Source organism: Rhinopithecus roxellana, chromosome 3 (assembly GCF_007565055.1).
Source record: "Rhinopithecus roxellana isolate Shanxi Qingling chromosome 3, ASM756505v1, whole genome shotgun sequence".
Taxonomy (NCBI): Eukaryota; Metazoa; Chordata; class Mammalia; order Primates; family Cercopithecidae; genus Rhinopithecus; species Rhinopithecus roxellana.
In genome coordinates, this window is record NC_044551.1 from 11,492,945 (window position 1) to 11,510,864 (window position 17,920).

Consider the following 17,920-nt stretch of genomic DNA (forward strand, 5'->3'; position numbering starts at 1 on the left):
CATTAGGTACAAATGTTTAGTAGTGCATTTGAATCTAAGGAAGACAAACAGCAGACATACTGGCTGGAGGGAGATGAAGGTCAGAACTAATAGTTATCAAGTAGAGTATCCATTATGTATCAGCTGTCTCCCGCTTCATGAGGTAGGTACCCTTATTTCAACTAAGAAACATTAAGTCCATTATGAAACTAATCCAAAATCATATAGCTTCAAAGTGGCATAATCAAGATTAGAATCCACACTAGTCTGACTACAAAACTTCCTTTCACTATACTAAGTTGGCTTAACAGCAGAAAATAAGGAAAAAGGAAGACATTTTGCATTTTTGTTGATAGCAAAATCAATATAACCCAATGATGTTAGGTGGCTGCCCCAAAAGTGAATATACTCTTAGGCTGCATTAATATTATTATACAGTTGAGATTAGGCTTGGTATTAGGCCCACCATATCTAGAAAAGTAGCAAATGTGGGCATTTAGGCTGAAGGGAAATTTTACAGGCAATATGACAATATTTTCAAATAATTGAAGAGTTATTAAATAGATTAATAGACTAGATTTTGGCATTGCATTTTGGCTCAAAAAACTTAATTGTAAATGGAGGTGTCAAAACTGGACTAGGCTGCCATATATGTTCAATTAAGTTTAACCAAATGTTAGTAATTTCACAGACGAATTCATAAACAAGGTAGGTGGTTCAGTAGTTTCATTCCCTGTCTGTACTTCAAATTAGAGCACTTTGTCTTTTACATGTTAGATGAGTATTCCACTTTAGGTTTTTTTTTTTTTGGAGGTGGGTGTTCTGACGCAGATTAAAAAGTCTGAAACCACTGGATTGGATATATCAAATATTAGATACATTGAAAGCACTGGATTTCAACTCAAATTCTGTATACCTGACTGATTTTAATTAAGGTTAAGAACATAAAACCATATCTTGACTTTGTCAAAAACAGACCAAACATACCATTTTTTTCTGCAAAGGAAACTGCATCTTCTTTAGTACGGAAGGTTAGAACCATGTTGGATAAGGGATCAGCCCTGTAAGAAACAATTTTTTTCCAAGGTTTAACATTAAGCTTTGGCTGAGAAACAAAATCAGTATTTAAAATAAAATAAACAGCTACTATAAAATCAAGTAAGTACATTACCAATGGAATATTTTATTTGTAATAATCTCTTTAAAACTGTTAGTTGGAATACTTTTTTCTGTGTTAAATTTGGGAGATTTTCTAATATGTATTGTCAAATAATAAAATTCATAATTGCAAAGGCATTCAGTTAGCCTTTAATAATTTTATTCAACTCTAAAAAAAAATCTGAGATGAATTAAAAAAACTCAGGAAGATTCTTAAATGGAACTTAAAATTTACTATCAAGATTACTGATGTGTAAAATTGCTAGTACTATCATTACCTAAGAAAATGCAACAACACATTCTTGTTTTTTAACTTCTTTTGAGTCTCCTTTTTGAAGATTATCCACTCTTGACAAACCTTCCATCACTAACAATATTCTTTTAAAGCATTAAAAAAGAAGCTCCAAGATCTGACATCCAATTGAATTCTTCAATGTAGTATAGTATAGTGTTAATGTTTACAAATCTACATAGGCTCTTTAGAAAATCCAACTTCAAGAAATGTCACTTTTTTTTGTTTGTTTAATTTTTTTTTTTTTGAGATGGACTCTTCACTCTGTTGCCCAGGCTGCAGTACAGTGGTGTGATGTGGGCTCACTGCAACCTCTGCCTCCCAGGTTCAAGCAATTCTCGTGCCTCAGCCTCCTAAGCAGCTGGGATTAGAGGTATGCACCACCACACCTGGCTAATTTTTGTATTTTTAATAGAGACAGGGTTTCACTATGTTGGCCAGGCTGGTCTCGAACTCCCAACCTCAAGTGATCTACTCACCTCATCCTCCCAAAGTGCTGGGATTACAGGCATGAGTCACTGTGCCCGCCCCACTTTTATTCTTATAACAAGGTAGAACACTATTTGCTACAAATGTTTATTGTGACTCTCTCAGAGGTGAATAATATAGCATTCTATGAAACATTGTTTAGAAATGTGGAAGTAAAAAATATAGAAAGGAGGATTCAAAAGGTAATTTGGATAGTGGAAAGATGTGAGAAGAGAACAAATGGGGAGTACCTCTCACTAACAGGAAGACCCACAAATTACTGCTGCCAAAGTTCTGGTCACAGACCATGGTTGCTACTCTGAGATTCCTATAGTTATATATATTCTTATCATAACCCACCCCCTACCCTTTGTAAGCAAAAGAGCTTCATATGGCTGGCTATATTAGTACTAACATCATAATTTTATATTGGTTCCTCCTTTTCAAAGCACACACGATTTTCCAGTTGATAGTTAAACTATACATACTGAGAACAGAAGCGTCAACACAAATATGATGCAGTAATATGTTAAGTGTTGACAGGCACACTGGCTTAGTTGAGAATAAGAAACAAGACAGAAAAAATTGCAGGAAAACTTAGGAACCAGGAGACCAGAGCTCTGTTTCCTGCAAAGATGGTATAGCCTGTATTATTATCCTCACTTTATGAATACATACATATAGAAATCAAAGAGTAACAACTTATATCCATTGTATCCAATAGTAACAACATTCATCCACTGGAAGAAGCCACTATTCTTCCAGCCATTCAGTTTCTACCCTTCTCATTCTCCTTCATTTCCTGTATTTTGCAGTTCTTTTCTAGGTATGCTGTCACCACCAGTTTAAGCTCTTTTTCATTCTTCCCATAACACCAGCCTAACTAATCTTTCTGCCTCCTTGACTCCAATCCATCCTTCACCAAGATTAGTCTTCCTAAAGTTCAAATCCCAAACTTACTCACTGCCCAGTTCAACAATTTCAAATAGTTTTCACTGTCTATCACATTAACTTCAGGCTTCTACCCTGGCATTTAAGCACTACTATAACATGGACAGAACTACTTGCTAGCCTTCTTTTTAATTACTCCCCTGAGAAGTAACCAACCAGTCAAATCAGGTTGCTAATTTTTTTTATATAAATGCAGGCTGTACTTTACCATCAGTTCAATTTGTTCCTTCCTCTTGGAATACTCTCCTATTATCTGTACATGGAAGTCCATCCAAATAATCCCTCATGGTTCACTTTGAATACCAACTTATTCCATGAAGTCTTTCATATCCTACCCTCCTCCAACTGTATATAATCTTTTTCAACCTCCACTAAATATAATTTGTGCTTTTATTTTTAGACTTTATTTGCTCATTTCTCAATTACTGAAGTTCCAATTTGAGTAATGGCAGAATATTATATCAGATTTATCTGTCTAACTATAAACTCTGGACAAAACAGAAAAATAATTTTCAGAGACCAGAGAGTGATTAATAGCAGGAAAAAAACTAGGGTTTTCTTTTAAAAAAGGAACCACAATAGATTTGGATCCTACTTTATACGGTGTTTCCCATAAGGTATTCTCTAGTCTAGACAAGCTAGGAGCATCGAGAACTCAAGCAGAAAGTCGTAATCTTAGTGCAAGGTGCCTGGAGATGGAGTCCAGGATTGCCAGAGCAGCTGGAAAGGAGTAATCCACAGAGCAGGGAGCTTTTGAACTGTACATGATTGAGCAAGGCTTCAAAATGATAGCTGGGAAGGCTGAAAGAACTGAGCAACGATTTCAGCAGCTGCCTGTTACAGGAGAGACTGAGTCTGAAGGGAGAATGTGGGTAAACACCTTGTGCTTTCCATCAAAACTTCAGAAAGGCCGTGCCTTTTTATTTTTTAACACTAGGTTCCAAGACTAAGGGTAAAACTGAAACAGATCCACTCCAACAATGCATAATCCTCCACAAGTTCAAGATGATCTGTCAATAATTTCACTGTCTGTTGGAACAAAACTTATCAAGTTGCTACTGTCATTAATTTGAGAAACATTAGGGATCAGATAATTAATAGATTGTTGTTATTTCTTAATATAAATTGTTTGAATATTAACTAGTGACTAATATTTCAGGGACTAATTAGCGTATTAGAAAGTCACATATCCACTAAAAGATATATACGAGATTCTTCATTTTAGTACTATATTATACATAATAATCCAAACAAATTTACACAAATAACCATCAACAAACAGTGTGCAATGGATGAATCTCACAAAGTTAAGCAAAAAAGCCAGTCACGAAAGAGCACATTCAGGATGATTCCCTTGAAGTGAAAAAAAAAAAAAAAAAAAATAGGCAAAACTAATCTATGTTGTTAGAAGTCAGAATTTTCAGTGGTTACCTCTGGAAGGCTGAAATCCGAAAAAAGCATGGGATGAAATGGGAACTTCTGAGATACTGGAAATGCTGTTTCTCAATCTGGGTACTACTCACATGCATATATGTTCAGGTTGTAAAAATTCACAAAGCTGTATGCTTCTGATCTGTATACTTTTCTTAATGTATTTTTCAATAAAGTTTAAAAAGCAATATTAAGCCTGGCAAAATAATACATTGTATCTGTTCATATTTCCAAGGTTGATTTTAGGTATTTTTCCTCCAATATCATTTTCATATACTTTACTACACACTAATGAACATCAGTAAACCAATAAAATGATACCAAAAATTGTTTCATAATTATAATGTCCAACATTGGTTGGCGAATTGCTTTTTGTTCTACACCATAAAACAGATTTTGTGAAGATACCTACCATTTGTGAATTTCAATGATCATTTTCTGCTTATGAGCAAAGCCTATTTAATATTATTCAAAACAGATCTAAGTATCAATACAATATAAAAATTAGCATTATAAATATCAACTGACTCTTGACTTTACCTAAGAGAACTATTCATGCATAAAAGATATTGGTGAAACATTTTGGCACCGAGAATTTTTCTCAGATGCCCTCTGAATGGCACAGAACAGCAAGTGAATGACTTTCTTCTTGGGAAGCTTAGCTTATTTATTTATTTTTTTAGTTTAAGTATCAATAGCAGTTATAAGTGGCTCTAAATGCTGTTAGTTTGATTAGCACCATTCAGAAATATCAGGTGGTTATCTTTCTGCAAATAGCAGACATATATAATGAAGACCATAGAGAAAAAATATGTAATATTAAAACCAATATTTTAATAAATACTTTTGTTATTTTAAAAATATTTCTGATGTAAGAAATGCCAAATAGCTGGGCAAAAAAATATATATATATATTCTGCTATAGAAGTTACGTGTGCATACTCCCTCCACCCTCCATCAGGCCAATTCCACTGATTGGGTGAATGCAAAAATGTTAAATACATATTACCAAACACATATTACTTAAAAATAGTAAATCCATATCCAATTATAAAACATATAATTGGATTAGAAAATATGTAACTGAAATTCACTACGTCAACAGATTAAAGAAGAAAATGCCCTTCAACAGATGTTACAAAAACATTAAAGCTCAATACCCATTCCTGATTTTTTTAAAATTATTGGTAGATCAAGATTAGAAAATAACTTTGTCCATTTTAGTATATCAGAAACATTTCTGCTAAAAAATGAAAAGGCAATAAGGATGTTGAGTATCATAACTAATATTCAACTTTGCAAATTCCAGCCAATGCAACAAGGCAAGAAAGAGAAATTGGCTATAAGGAGAAAACAAACTGCCACTATTGTTAGATTATACAACTAGAAAATCAAAGTGAATCCCTTGAAAAACCATGAGAACTAAAGAGACAGTACATAATGTGGCTTATATGCAAAATCAACTTTAAATATTAGCAATACTCAACTAGAAAATGTAATGAAGAAACTTCATCTGAAATAGTGATAAAACTAAAATATCTAGGCATAATTTTAATAAGAAATGTGAAAAACTTACACTAAGAAAATCATGACATTTCACCAAAAGACATATGAACTTAAATATATGCATATACATACAGTGAAAAAAGTCTGGAAGGATATATACCAAATTGTTGTGGGGGCTTCTATGGAGGGAGGGGCAGTATACTGGTGAGAGGGTAGTAAGCAAGAGAGGGAGAGGAGTAACTGGTAACATTCCTGGCTTATATGTTATATATGGAAACATGTATCTATAGCTTAAATCTAAAATGCAAACACAGTCATTTACTTGTTCAAAAGTCAGTAATGAGATGAAAAGTAGACAGAATCTTTATTTAAATTTAATTAAAAAAACCTGCACGACCTGATTAAAGCAAATTTTAAAAGTGCCTTGGCAATGTGTTACAACGTAAAGGGGAAAGATGATACAGACAATACTTCCATTTGCTACTTACTCATCATCAAAAAGAACTATCTGCCAACCTAAGTAAGATATCCACTTTGATGACTTAAGGCTTGAGGATCAAGTGATGAGAGAATTTGCAACATCTGCATTCGTGTATATCTCTGCTTAAACTGTTTGACCTTCTATGTCCTCTATGATGTGGAACAAATCCTTGTTTCCAGAAGCTGAATGACAGATTCATAATTTTCCAATGAAAAAATATTTTTAAAATTTAACACAGAAGTCACATTTTCAGAATGTGATTAACACAAAAAGTACTGAGTCCAATGATCACTGAGTTTCAATGACCAATGTACACTAATACAGCTGAGGAAAAATAAATCATTTTTAGGTTTAATCAAAATTAAAGTCCTGCTTACAGAAATAAATGAAAAGTAAGTATTTACTAACCTAAAATATAAAAGACTGTAAAAAAAATGAGATTAATAACCAATAGTTATCTTTGGCAACTCGCTACAATATTAAACAAGGATAAGTCATGTTCTCTCCGTGCAACAGGATCAAGGAGATTTAAAAAGTAAAAACACTTGGGTCAAACTCAAAGGATAATTTTGCACCTTAAGATATTTTTCATATTTACACAAAGATAAATCTTTTACCTTTGAGTTCTAACATTTAAAGACTCAGGTAATTAAAAGAGCATAAGAAAAGCTCCACTTTGGATGAGAGAAGAAATGTAAATACAGTACTTTAAAATATGAGTTTAGAAATCTAAAAACAAAGATCAAACACATTTATCTTAAAATCCTACATGTGAACAAAGTGGCCTTTCAAAAAAATACTGTAGATAAGCAGATAACAATGAAATGTATTCGGTATATTTTTAAAAAATAAAACGATGTTTATAGTCACGAGGCCCATTTTCACAATGAGGATCCTTCCCCTCAATCCCCACTGAGGAAAACATATGGGAAAACACTTAAGATTTCAAATTTCTGTCACAATATTACCATTGTAACTTTTTTTTTTTTTTTTTTTTGAGACGGAGTCTTGCTCTGCCGCCCAGGCTGGAGTGCTGTGGCCAGATCTCAGCTCACTGCAAGCTCCGCCTCCCGGGTTCACGCCATTCTCCTGCCTCAGCCTCCCGAGTAGCTGGGACTACAGGCGCCCGCCACCTCGCCCGGCTAATTTTTTTGTGTTTTTTAGTAGAGACGGGGTTTCACCGTGTTAGCCAGGATGGTCTCGATCTCCTGACCTCGTGATCCGCCCGTCTCGGCCTCCCAAAGTGCTGGGATTACAGGCTTGAGCCACCGCGCCCGGCCTACCATTGTAACTTTGTAAAATTACCTTTTCCATTAGCACTGCCCCTGCTGCTCAATGAAATGTGTCCTTTCCTGTGTATTTAAAAGCAAGATAAAAAAAGAAAAAAAAAAATCCTTCCAAAGGTATATAAAAATAATCTCTGCAGGTGTTACATTTGTCATATTTCTTATACTGCATACTTCTAATCCTCTGTAATACTCTTACATCAGCAGGGTTAGATATCTGTTAAATCCCCCAAGCCATTCCATCAATATGATAGACCTAGACAGAATTATCTATCAGTTAGAAGAAATGAATAAAGTTAAGCCCAAGATCCCCTAAATTAGGAAACCTTGTGGCTTTGGAAACAAATATAGTCTAGGTATAGGATGGATAGTCATTTCTCTTTTAGCATATCCTAAAATCATTCCTTGACCACAGCAAAAAACACATGAAAATATTAACATTCTCTTTTCTCCATTAAATATAGTAATTCTCCTGATTAAAAAAAATACAAGTCTATATGAACTTATCTAGCCAGGTTTAAAGTATTTTATATTTTGAATATTCTACATATTAGTATTATATATATAATTGTAAAATAAAATATAAGCAGGCTGAGAACCCAAACTATGGTCAACCCATTAATTTATCTGGGACACAGGTTTATTTTTTAGTTAAGTGATAAAATTTAATTAGATGATCATGAAAAACCTTCAGCTTACAATTCCAACAATTTTATAAAAAGCTTTAAAATATCTCACAAAAAGAAGTCAGAATTCAATATGTTCAAGCAATAAAATTATGTACTATTTTTGTGTCATTAAAATGCTAAAAAAAGAGTAGCAATTCTCTATTCTAATCAAATCAAATAAGTAAATAGTTTAAATAATAATTTTTTTCTTATATTTTTTCATGCTACTCATTTCTTAACATCAGAACAAAAAGAAGTAATGAATATTTTTAAAAAATATTCAAGATTCAAAATAATGTCTCAGATAAACCAATTGCAGACAGGGTCTATTGCTTCAAAAAACGTTTTACTTTGGCAAAACTACGTTTTGAAAAGAACTTTACCTCCCAAACATGTAGTATATCTCATTTTCAATCAATATGTAATAAAAACAGCATTTCCATATTTATGCACAATAGGTTACAGTTTTGTCTTAAAGCATCAGAGTATTAAATCACTACATATTTCAAAATTTAATTATGCTATTTCCAGACTAAGCAATACTATAATAATGATTGTGTGAACCTTTGTACAAGCACAGCAAAGTAAAACTTTATTTATTTAAACGACCCACTGATGGGCTTCAGGACACAGTATCCCCAAAACATGGCAGCTTGGCATTTGAGAAAACAGCAGAAGCAGGAAGGTCTCTCTGACACTCTCCCCTGAAGTAGGACATAACAGAATTATCTGACCTTCTGAAGTCAGTCCTAAGACCCTCATTCCAGAACTGTCCACCCTGTAACAGGAGGAATGGAATGTCCTTATTTCTGAAGACACACAGACACAGACAAGAATCTGAACAAACAGGTCTGGCTAAGTTCTTCCTACTTTATGATCATTAGATCATAAACTCTGTCCAACCATCTTTCTGTATGACTGTCCACTCTTCCTCAAAACTAAGCACAAAAATACACAGATTTCCCTGTTCTTTGGGTCTTCATTTCTGAAGGCTCCTGTATCACATAAAACGTACACAAAATGAAACTGTATGCTAGAGTCTCTTGTTAAACTATCTTTTGTTACAGATGTCTCAGCCACAAACTTTGCAATAGATGTAAGGAAGATATTACTTTTTCTCCTCTATACCACTCAGATCTATATTCTTATATAAATATTTTACCCATAAACAATTTAGAGTATATAAGGCACAAGTACTCAAATAATCATTTATTACTGAATGTTGCTGGGAATGTATTACAACAGTGAGTCTGGGGAATAGATGAACATGTAAAAATCTGTGATTGAAAAACAGTAATCATTAACATTTCAATCACTGGATAGGGACAAATTTTTTACCTTATAAATTCCTTCAGCTTCTAGAAGCCTGTGGTTTACAAAATGACTCCATATATTATGTGAAACATAAAATAAAAAGGATACCAACACCTACTCCTCAAAAGAAAACATACAAATGGCCAACAAACATGAAAAATGCTCAACAGCACTAATCATCACAGAAAGGCAAATCAAAACTACCATGAGATACCATTTCATACCAGTCAGAATGGCTATTGTTAGCAAGGATGCAGAGAAAAGGAAATGCTTTCCATTCTAATGGTGGGAATATAAAGCAATTCAACCCCTATGGAATACAGTATGGAGACTTCTCAAAGAACTAAAAACAGAACTACCATTTGACCTAGCAGTCTCACTACTGGGTATCTAACCAAAGGAAAAGAACTCATTTTATCAAAAAGAAACCATTCATAATAGCAAAGCCAAGGAATCAACCTAAGTGTCCATCAACAATGGATTGGATACAGAAATGTGGTACATAAAGAAAATGTGATACATAAACATCATGCAATACTATGGGGCAATAAAAAAGAATCAAATCATGTCCTCTGTGGCAACATGGATGAAGCTGGAGGACATCATCCTAAGTGAATTAATACAAAAACAGAAAATCAAAATACTGCACATTCTCATTTGTGAAAGCTGAACGATGGGTACACATGGATATAAAGATGGAAACAACAAACACTGGGAACTCCAATAGAGGGGAGGGGGAAGGGGGCAAGAGTTGAAAAACTGCCTGTTGGGCATTGTGTTTACTATTTGGGTGATGAGTTCACTAGAAGCCCAAACTCCAGCATCACCCAATACATTCACATAACCAACCTGCACATGTACCCCCTGGATCTAAAATTTAAAGAAGAACAAAAATATTCAATTACATATGAAAGGCCTTAGACTAAAGGGCAAAATTTCCATGAACAGGGGGATATTCTAAATCACTTTATTATGAAAGCAAACACAAGACAGAAAGAAAATATAGATTCCTATTGTTTCTGATATAAGGAAAGGTAATCCCCAGAGAGCTTCCCCTCACCTATGCCATAATCAACTATCTAGAACAAGTCACGGATGTAGCCATACCTTATGGAAGAGGATGATTAGAGTTGTAACAAAAAAGCAAACATCCTGGGGGATCTTAGAATTCTACCTACCACAACCACCCTTGTACAAAAATGTGATCTAACATCTCACATTGGTAGGGATATTGCGTTTTTGTAAGGAAAAAAAAACGATCTCAGAAAGTATTCTCCTTGATACTGGGGCTTTTAATCCTCAGCATCTTCTACTTTTGGGAGGCCAGAAAATTCTTTCTTGGTTGCAAAGGAGGGCAGTCCTGTGTCTCATAGCACTGCCATTATTAACTAGATGTCAGCAGAAGCCACCACTTGTTACAACCAGGAATGTCTCCACACACTGGCAAATGTCTTAAGGAAACAAAAGCACCCTCAGTTGAGAACCACTGCTTTTGTCTATACATGACCACACTTACAGATGCAGGCACCACCAGGAATCTCTTGAAACAGTAAGGTGCATTGGGAAATCTGACCTGGTATTTATTCTTTGAAGTTAGAGTTAATGGGAGACTTCTGTTTTCTTGACAAGCACTGAGAATATACAACCCACCAGAGCAAGATTACTTAGGAAAATTATCTTATGTATGAAAAAGTTTGGAAGCCAAATGTTCCTCCATCTGTTGTTTTCCAGAAACTGGGTAGATTCAGTTTTCCATTTGGTAGCTCCCTTTCTAACAATTTCCAGGCCAGGTATTATACTACTTTTACAGGAGACATGACAACTGTGGGCTTCGAGGGAGATGAGCTGATTCCATCCCTTCCTTATAACTATGATGTGGCGGCCTCATCTCACATATACAGATTCACTCCAAAGACTAAGTTGGATAAGTATCTATTTCTCAGCTTTATTACCAGTGAGTGCTCCAGACTCTACCTAGGTGGTATGATAAAGCAGAATATTCTTAGCAAAGTGTTTCATTTTGGTTCTCTTAATTTTATAACACACTGAATTATAACTAATCTTATAACAAATTTGTAGATCTGTAGAAGTACATTTGTATTTTTGTGATGTTCTAATTGAATTTGTATTGTTTGACTTTTTTCTCATTTTAATAAATGAACTAAACTGCAACATAAGAAAAAACTAAAAAATTATGCCTATATATAATTTGCCTAATAAAATAATTATATTTAAACTGCAACATGATGTTTTCTAAAAAAAAAGTCTCCCAAGTAATCAACAGGAAATGATGTTGCATATTATACTTTTCTAAAACAAGATAGTCTACATTTTCTAATTAAAGTTTATAACTGCCTTCAACTGGAGACTGGACACATATAATGTTCTAAGAGTTTCAATATGAATGGCAATTTTCTAGCTTATCTGCCTAATGTTTTCTCTAATGTCAGCTTTTTAAATTTAACTAGAATCAGCCCTTCTATTTAACATTTGGGCCCTAGTCCATTATGGAGAATTAGGTCACTGACTTCATTAGTACCACAAGAATTTATTCCAACACACTGTTAAAAAGCAATTCAATGGCCGGGCGTGGTGGCTCACACCTGTAATCCCAGTACTTTTCGAGGCTGAGGTAGGTGGATCGCTTGAAGCCGGGAGTTTGAGACCAGCCCGGGCAACAAAGCGAGGCTCCATTTCTACAAAAAGATAAAAAAAATTCGCCAGGAGCTGTGGCATGCACCTATATTCCCAGCTACTTGAGGGATTAAGGTGGGAGGACTGCTTTATCACCCAGGAGTTCAGGGCTGCAGTGAGCTAGGATCACATCACTGTACTCCAGCCTGGGCAAGGGGGCGAGACCCCATCTCTAAAGAAAATAATAAATAAATAAAAATAAAATGTAATTTATTAATCACAATACCTCAGGAACTTACAAGTTTCCCTCAAGTTAGCTAATTTCTAAATTCACCTAGTTCTTACCCCTCCCACAAATAAAAAAGATATATATAATATATATATAATATATTACAAAGAAGTTTACTGTAATTTTAAGACAAGTTAGTGTCACTATATTATAAATACCATTCATACAGTATCTTGGATAAAACAGTATTCCCCCTTATCTGAGGAGGGGGGACAAGTTCCAAAACTCCTAGTGAATGCCAGTGGATGCTTAAAATCATGAATAGTACCAAATCCTATATTTTCCTAAACACACAGACCTATGATAAAGTATAACTTACAAATTAAGCATAGTAAGACATTAACAATAAGTTGTAAAAAAACTGAACAATTATAATGATATACTGTAAGAAAAGTTATGTAAGTGTAATCTCTCTCCATCTCTCAAAATATCTTATTGTACCGTCCGTCGGATAACTGAAACCGTAGAAAGCAAAACTGCAGATAAGGGGGGACTACTGTATACATAGCTTTGAGTTCCATAACAGTGCTCTCAAATTCAGTCATTTTTATCTAATAAGTAGTACTCTGAAAAAGACTATGTCACAGTTTATTGTGCTAAGAGCACAGCATCAAAAAGTACTGTCCTAAGTATACTGTACATAAAGGAGTTTGAAATCATATTTAAAATAAAAATTTACACAGAAAAAGAGAGCTGACAATATTCACATTAAACTAAAGTACTCACGTTGATGCCCAACCCATCAAAGGATTTTCCCATCGCTCCCTGGTATCAAACTCCATCTTCCATTTCTTTGTGTTGTTTACTCCAGACTGCATGTTATTGCGAGCAGGAACAAAGATCCTGACTTTTCTAGTTTTTATATGCTCTTCTGGAACGCCAGTTAAAGTAGTGATATCCTACAGAAAAACAAGCCCCCCCCCAAAAAAAAAAAAAAAAAAAAAAAAAAAAACATGTTTAAACAGCCTACATACTCACTAATGTACTTTTGTTGTTTCCTATGTTCATACAACTCCATTCCGATTTGTTCATAAATTGAGAGAAACTTTCTGGCTTATTTCACTACCATTCTGATACTTTACAACATAAATTGCTATTTAGATACCTGTAAATGGTTTATTAGGGGGAAGTGGTAGGAGACAGTGGAAAAGGATTGTAAAAAAATTTACGCCCTTTTGTCCAACAAAGCATTGGTATTTTCTGAAGAGACTGTTTGCTAGGAGAAGAGCCTGTAGTCAACAATGCTCTTACTTTGTGAGCAAGTGTGAACTAGTCAGAGGAGAAAAAATATAAAGGAAATATGAAAAGGGGATATAAAAAGTATATCTTTATTTGCATGTTTATTTAAATCTTAAATAGAAGACAATCTGTTATTTATAGTTTCTGTGTCAAATTGCTTACCCACAAGGCATTACCTTCAGAGGGAAACCTGAACTTTTTGTAAACAATTAAAATTAACAACTTTAATTAGCATTTTGATGTATCTCCCTTTGGTGAAACCTACTAGAGAAATGATACAATCAAACATATTCTGCAAAAGTAATCCCAAACAGTGGCACAATTCTTGCCAAAATGTGAGATGAAATCAATGGTAAGTTTAACTCGATTTTTCTATAATGTTACCCAGTAACAAATGCTCATTTTAAAAATGCACAGAATTTTGATGCCCCAGAGTAGATACATTTATCAAAATATAGTGGCAGTCAGGACACAAATTAGTAAAGTAATTCAGAGTTTAAAACCTATTTATGCCTACTGTTCCATTATTGGAACGCTAAGCATGTGGGAGTTATTTATATCCTACTGCTCAAGGCCATTGCCAAGGTCTGATTGCAAACATTCAAAAAATTGCAACCTCAGACATAAATGGATTAAACCTCCATTTAGTAATGGTAAAATACTTTATGTGATCACAGTAAATCACACTGGGGTCAACCATATGCTTAATAATGAAGCATTTTAAAATCATGGTTCACTTACTAACGTAAATTTTGGATAACTTGGTAAAAACAAGAGTTAACATAAAAATGATTATACTAAACTTGTGAAAACTAGAAAATGTCTGTGAATTTTTATGTCATTATAATACACACCCTAATGAAGATTAATGTTTATCTGTAGTTTCAATCTATCAATGCTATGAACCAAATAATTGGCAAGAATACTTAGTAGCTGCAGTATGTACTAGTGGGAAAAACACTTAAGCACATTTCTGACTTGACTAGTCTCTCTATCCACAAGATTAAAAACCAGTTCTTTAAAGTTATTTTAGTTGGCAACCAATCCTCTATTTAACACAATACCTTTCCACCTGCATCAATAATTAGGTGTGGCTACTTTGTCACAGCTTGTCTGTTTAGAGAAACTATCAAAATTATCCATATAAATATTTACACAAATATGCACTTCTAATATGTGCCTACATTTATTTATTTTTAAAGTTTCTCTATATCTAGGTTAAAGTAAAAACAAAATGAGTGAAGTTGGCACATGATTTTTAAAGGTGTGAAATATTTTAATTGGTAATTTTAATATTCACGTTCAACTTCAAAAAAAGTTTAAGCACTATTACATTTAACGACTTCCTGAAGCATGTATGTCTCTACTTAAGAGCTTAAGTGGCTCAACTCCTGGGAAGTCCTCAATGTTTAAATCCTCCTTTGAATTCACTGTAATACTTGCAATCTGCCATAGTAGTTTATTATTTAATATTATATACAGCTTAAGCTGGGTATAAACAAACACTATAAGCATGTTATAGAATTATGGGGTGGGGCATCTTTTCCAAATTCCAAAGCATCCCCTCTGTTCTGAGCTGAGTTCATAAAAGCTGGAGCTGTAAATTATGTCTATTTTTAGAACTATATGGAAGGAAACACATTAAACTCTTAACACTAGTTACCTCAGGAAGATTAGAGGACACACTTTTACTTTACCTACTTCTATACTGTGATACATATATGTCAAAGTGATTAAAAAACTTAAGATTTTAAACTTTTTCAAGTTTTGAAAAAAATTGAAATAGTATTTCTTGATTTATACTATAAAACAGTATTTGATCTACAAAGTAGAAAGGACAGTATAAATTTTAGCATAGAAAACCTTTTTTAAAAAGTGTCTACACAATGTTGCTAAGCTATTTATATTTTGAACTCATAACTACCAAACTTCCATGTCTCCTCAAATTACGGCAATTATTTGATATCTTCCCGTAACTTAAAGTTGGCATTTGAACAAGTGGGTTTCTGATTTTGGGAACACAAGTTGTCATGACACAGAATCACTGTTTTTGCATGCAGAAGACATGTAAGGTACTACAGCCCAGTTGAGCTGCTGCCAAAGACAGAATAAAGAGGCTTGGCATCTCTCATATACTTGACACCTAAAGGGCACAGAGGCTCTAAAATTCCTAGTCCTTGTAGGCACACTCTCAGTCTAGACAACCTGATTTCTCACACTTTAAAAATGCATCACGACACCCTATTGTTATCATTTCATCCACACAGCTTCGGCAAGTGACAGAAGAACCTGTTCTTTAAGTGCATTTCAATGGGTTAAAGCTCCCACTCCAAGATTCCATGAAAACAATGTAACATTTGAAAAGAACTATGAGGCGCTATGCTGAACTCTACTTGTGTCTTCAACGCTTTGTGTGGTTCCCTCTAAATTCTCACGGAGCTACCTGAGATCTAACTTTCACAAAAAAAATTTAAAATCTGCAAACTATTTAAATTATATTGAACTAATTGTATTCCTTATGGATTTCTACTTTTGTATGGCAATATGGATCACCTGTGAGTTTTTGAAACCTATTTAGAAAAGCTAGAAATGCTTTGGAGAAAGACGTCACTATTGCCTTTTACAAATTTCTCATTTTACTGGTAAAACAGAGATAAATAATTTATAAATAATAATTCAAAAAACGAAATCACATAGGTATGAAAAGCCTTCACGCTGGCACCTGAAGAACCTCAAGACTCACCAGTTAATAATTATCTATAAATTCTAATAAAACAAGCTACTCCATAAGTAATATACACAGATTTATTGAATTTTAAAACTTTTAATTGTTGAATAGTTGGGTCAAGTATGAAACCTATGTTTCCATTATTAATGTCATTATCCTAATAAAGTTTCAGAAATACAACCTTATGTACAATATGCTATTTTAATAAATGATAACTAATAAGTCAATGATAATTCAAAGATTAAGGGCATTCAAGTCAAAATTTGCTAATGGAAAGATGCATGTCATAATTCCAAAGTTCATTCTTTCAATACTGTATCTTCAACAATTTTAAATTTTGGAGGAGATGATAGCTGACCCGCCATTTCACAAGTCTACATAAATGAAGAGGAATTTTAAAAATCACTATGAATGTACCAGTATATGTATATGAACTTTATTCTTTCAAATACCAATTTCCATGATAAAATATTAGTTTTCCATATTAAAATTGTATGATTCGGTTATCAACTGTCTCCATTTATCTTCTGTGAATTCAACTTTTTTTTTCTTTAACAAAGGAAGCAGGGAACAAGCAATGGGAAGTTGGTGTCAAAATGCAGAAAAACCTCCCAGCAAGCTTCTTGCAACCACCCAGGATTTAGAGTCTTGCTGGCCGCTCTCTTTTCAATACCAGAATTTCACACATTTCAATGACTATTATGACTTCAAAGAATCAAATTTTCATCATTGTCCGTCATCTGCCGGTTGATTTGTATAAAGGAGTTCTTCTGCATGCACTCCAAACAAAAGCCTCCTTACTTTTGTGGCTATATATCAAGTTTAAAAGTTTTGTTTGTGACAGTTGTGTCTTTGGTAAATTAGGGTAACACTGAAGGAGTGCAGCTGCTCTGCAGGAACCTCCTTTTTGGCACCATTTCACTTAAATAAAAACTGAATAATTAGCTTCTGCCTTTATTAAACCACAAAAATGCCACTGGCCTTAGTAATTACTTCCGGTTGCCCCACCCACTTAACCTTAACAGTTTACACTTGTCATAAAGAGAAATAAATGTAAGGTTTTTGCACTTTGGGATGCATTTTTGCTAGATCTCTCAGTATACCCAGAAAATCCAAAATTTTTACCATGCTTTTCCTAGTAAGTTCGTTAAATTGCATGTTAGTATGAATCAATGCTGAAAAGTTACTTTAGTAGAGTACATACTGAAACATTAAAAATACTGCTTATAGAAACTTGTTCTATTGCAGACTATTAGTTATTTACAGCTAAAACTAATCTAAATTTGATGACTGAATTTATATTCCATTTCAACCAAGAAAGATGTTAAAAGAAAAACAAGTCTTAAGCCTGTAATAAAGACTTTCTTTCAAGTAACCCACAGATACTTAAAGCAAGAAACTCATTAAAGGTCTCATAAATAAGGACATTTTACAAAATAAATTTTATAGTTTAAAAACTATAAAGAGTTGGCAGATAGCATTATCATATCTATTTA

General features: G+C 33.8%; 1 protein-coding gene across 3 annotated transcripts in view; it reads right to left on the reverse strand.

The window, feature by feature from the left end:
- The window catches only part of NDUFS4 (NADH:ubiquinone oxidoreductase subunit S4), a 129,231-nt gene that overhangs the window by 25,315 nt on the left and 85,996 nt on the right, over nt 1–17,920 (reverse strand). For 2 of the 3 annotated variants that reach the window (XM_010376268.2, XM_030927682.1), the window contains exons 3-4: nt 13,184–13,356; nt 967–1,040 (exon numbers count right to left, since the gene is read on the reverse strand). In XM_010376268.2, the coding sequence (XP_010374570.2) occupies nt 967–1,040; nt 13,184–13,356 (247 nt within the window). The remainder of the gene's footprint in view (nt 1–966; nt 1,041–13,183; nt 13,357–17,920) is intronic. The other variant, XM_030927683.1, reaches the window with a different exon arrangement.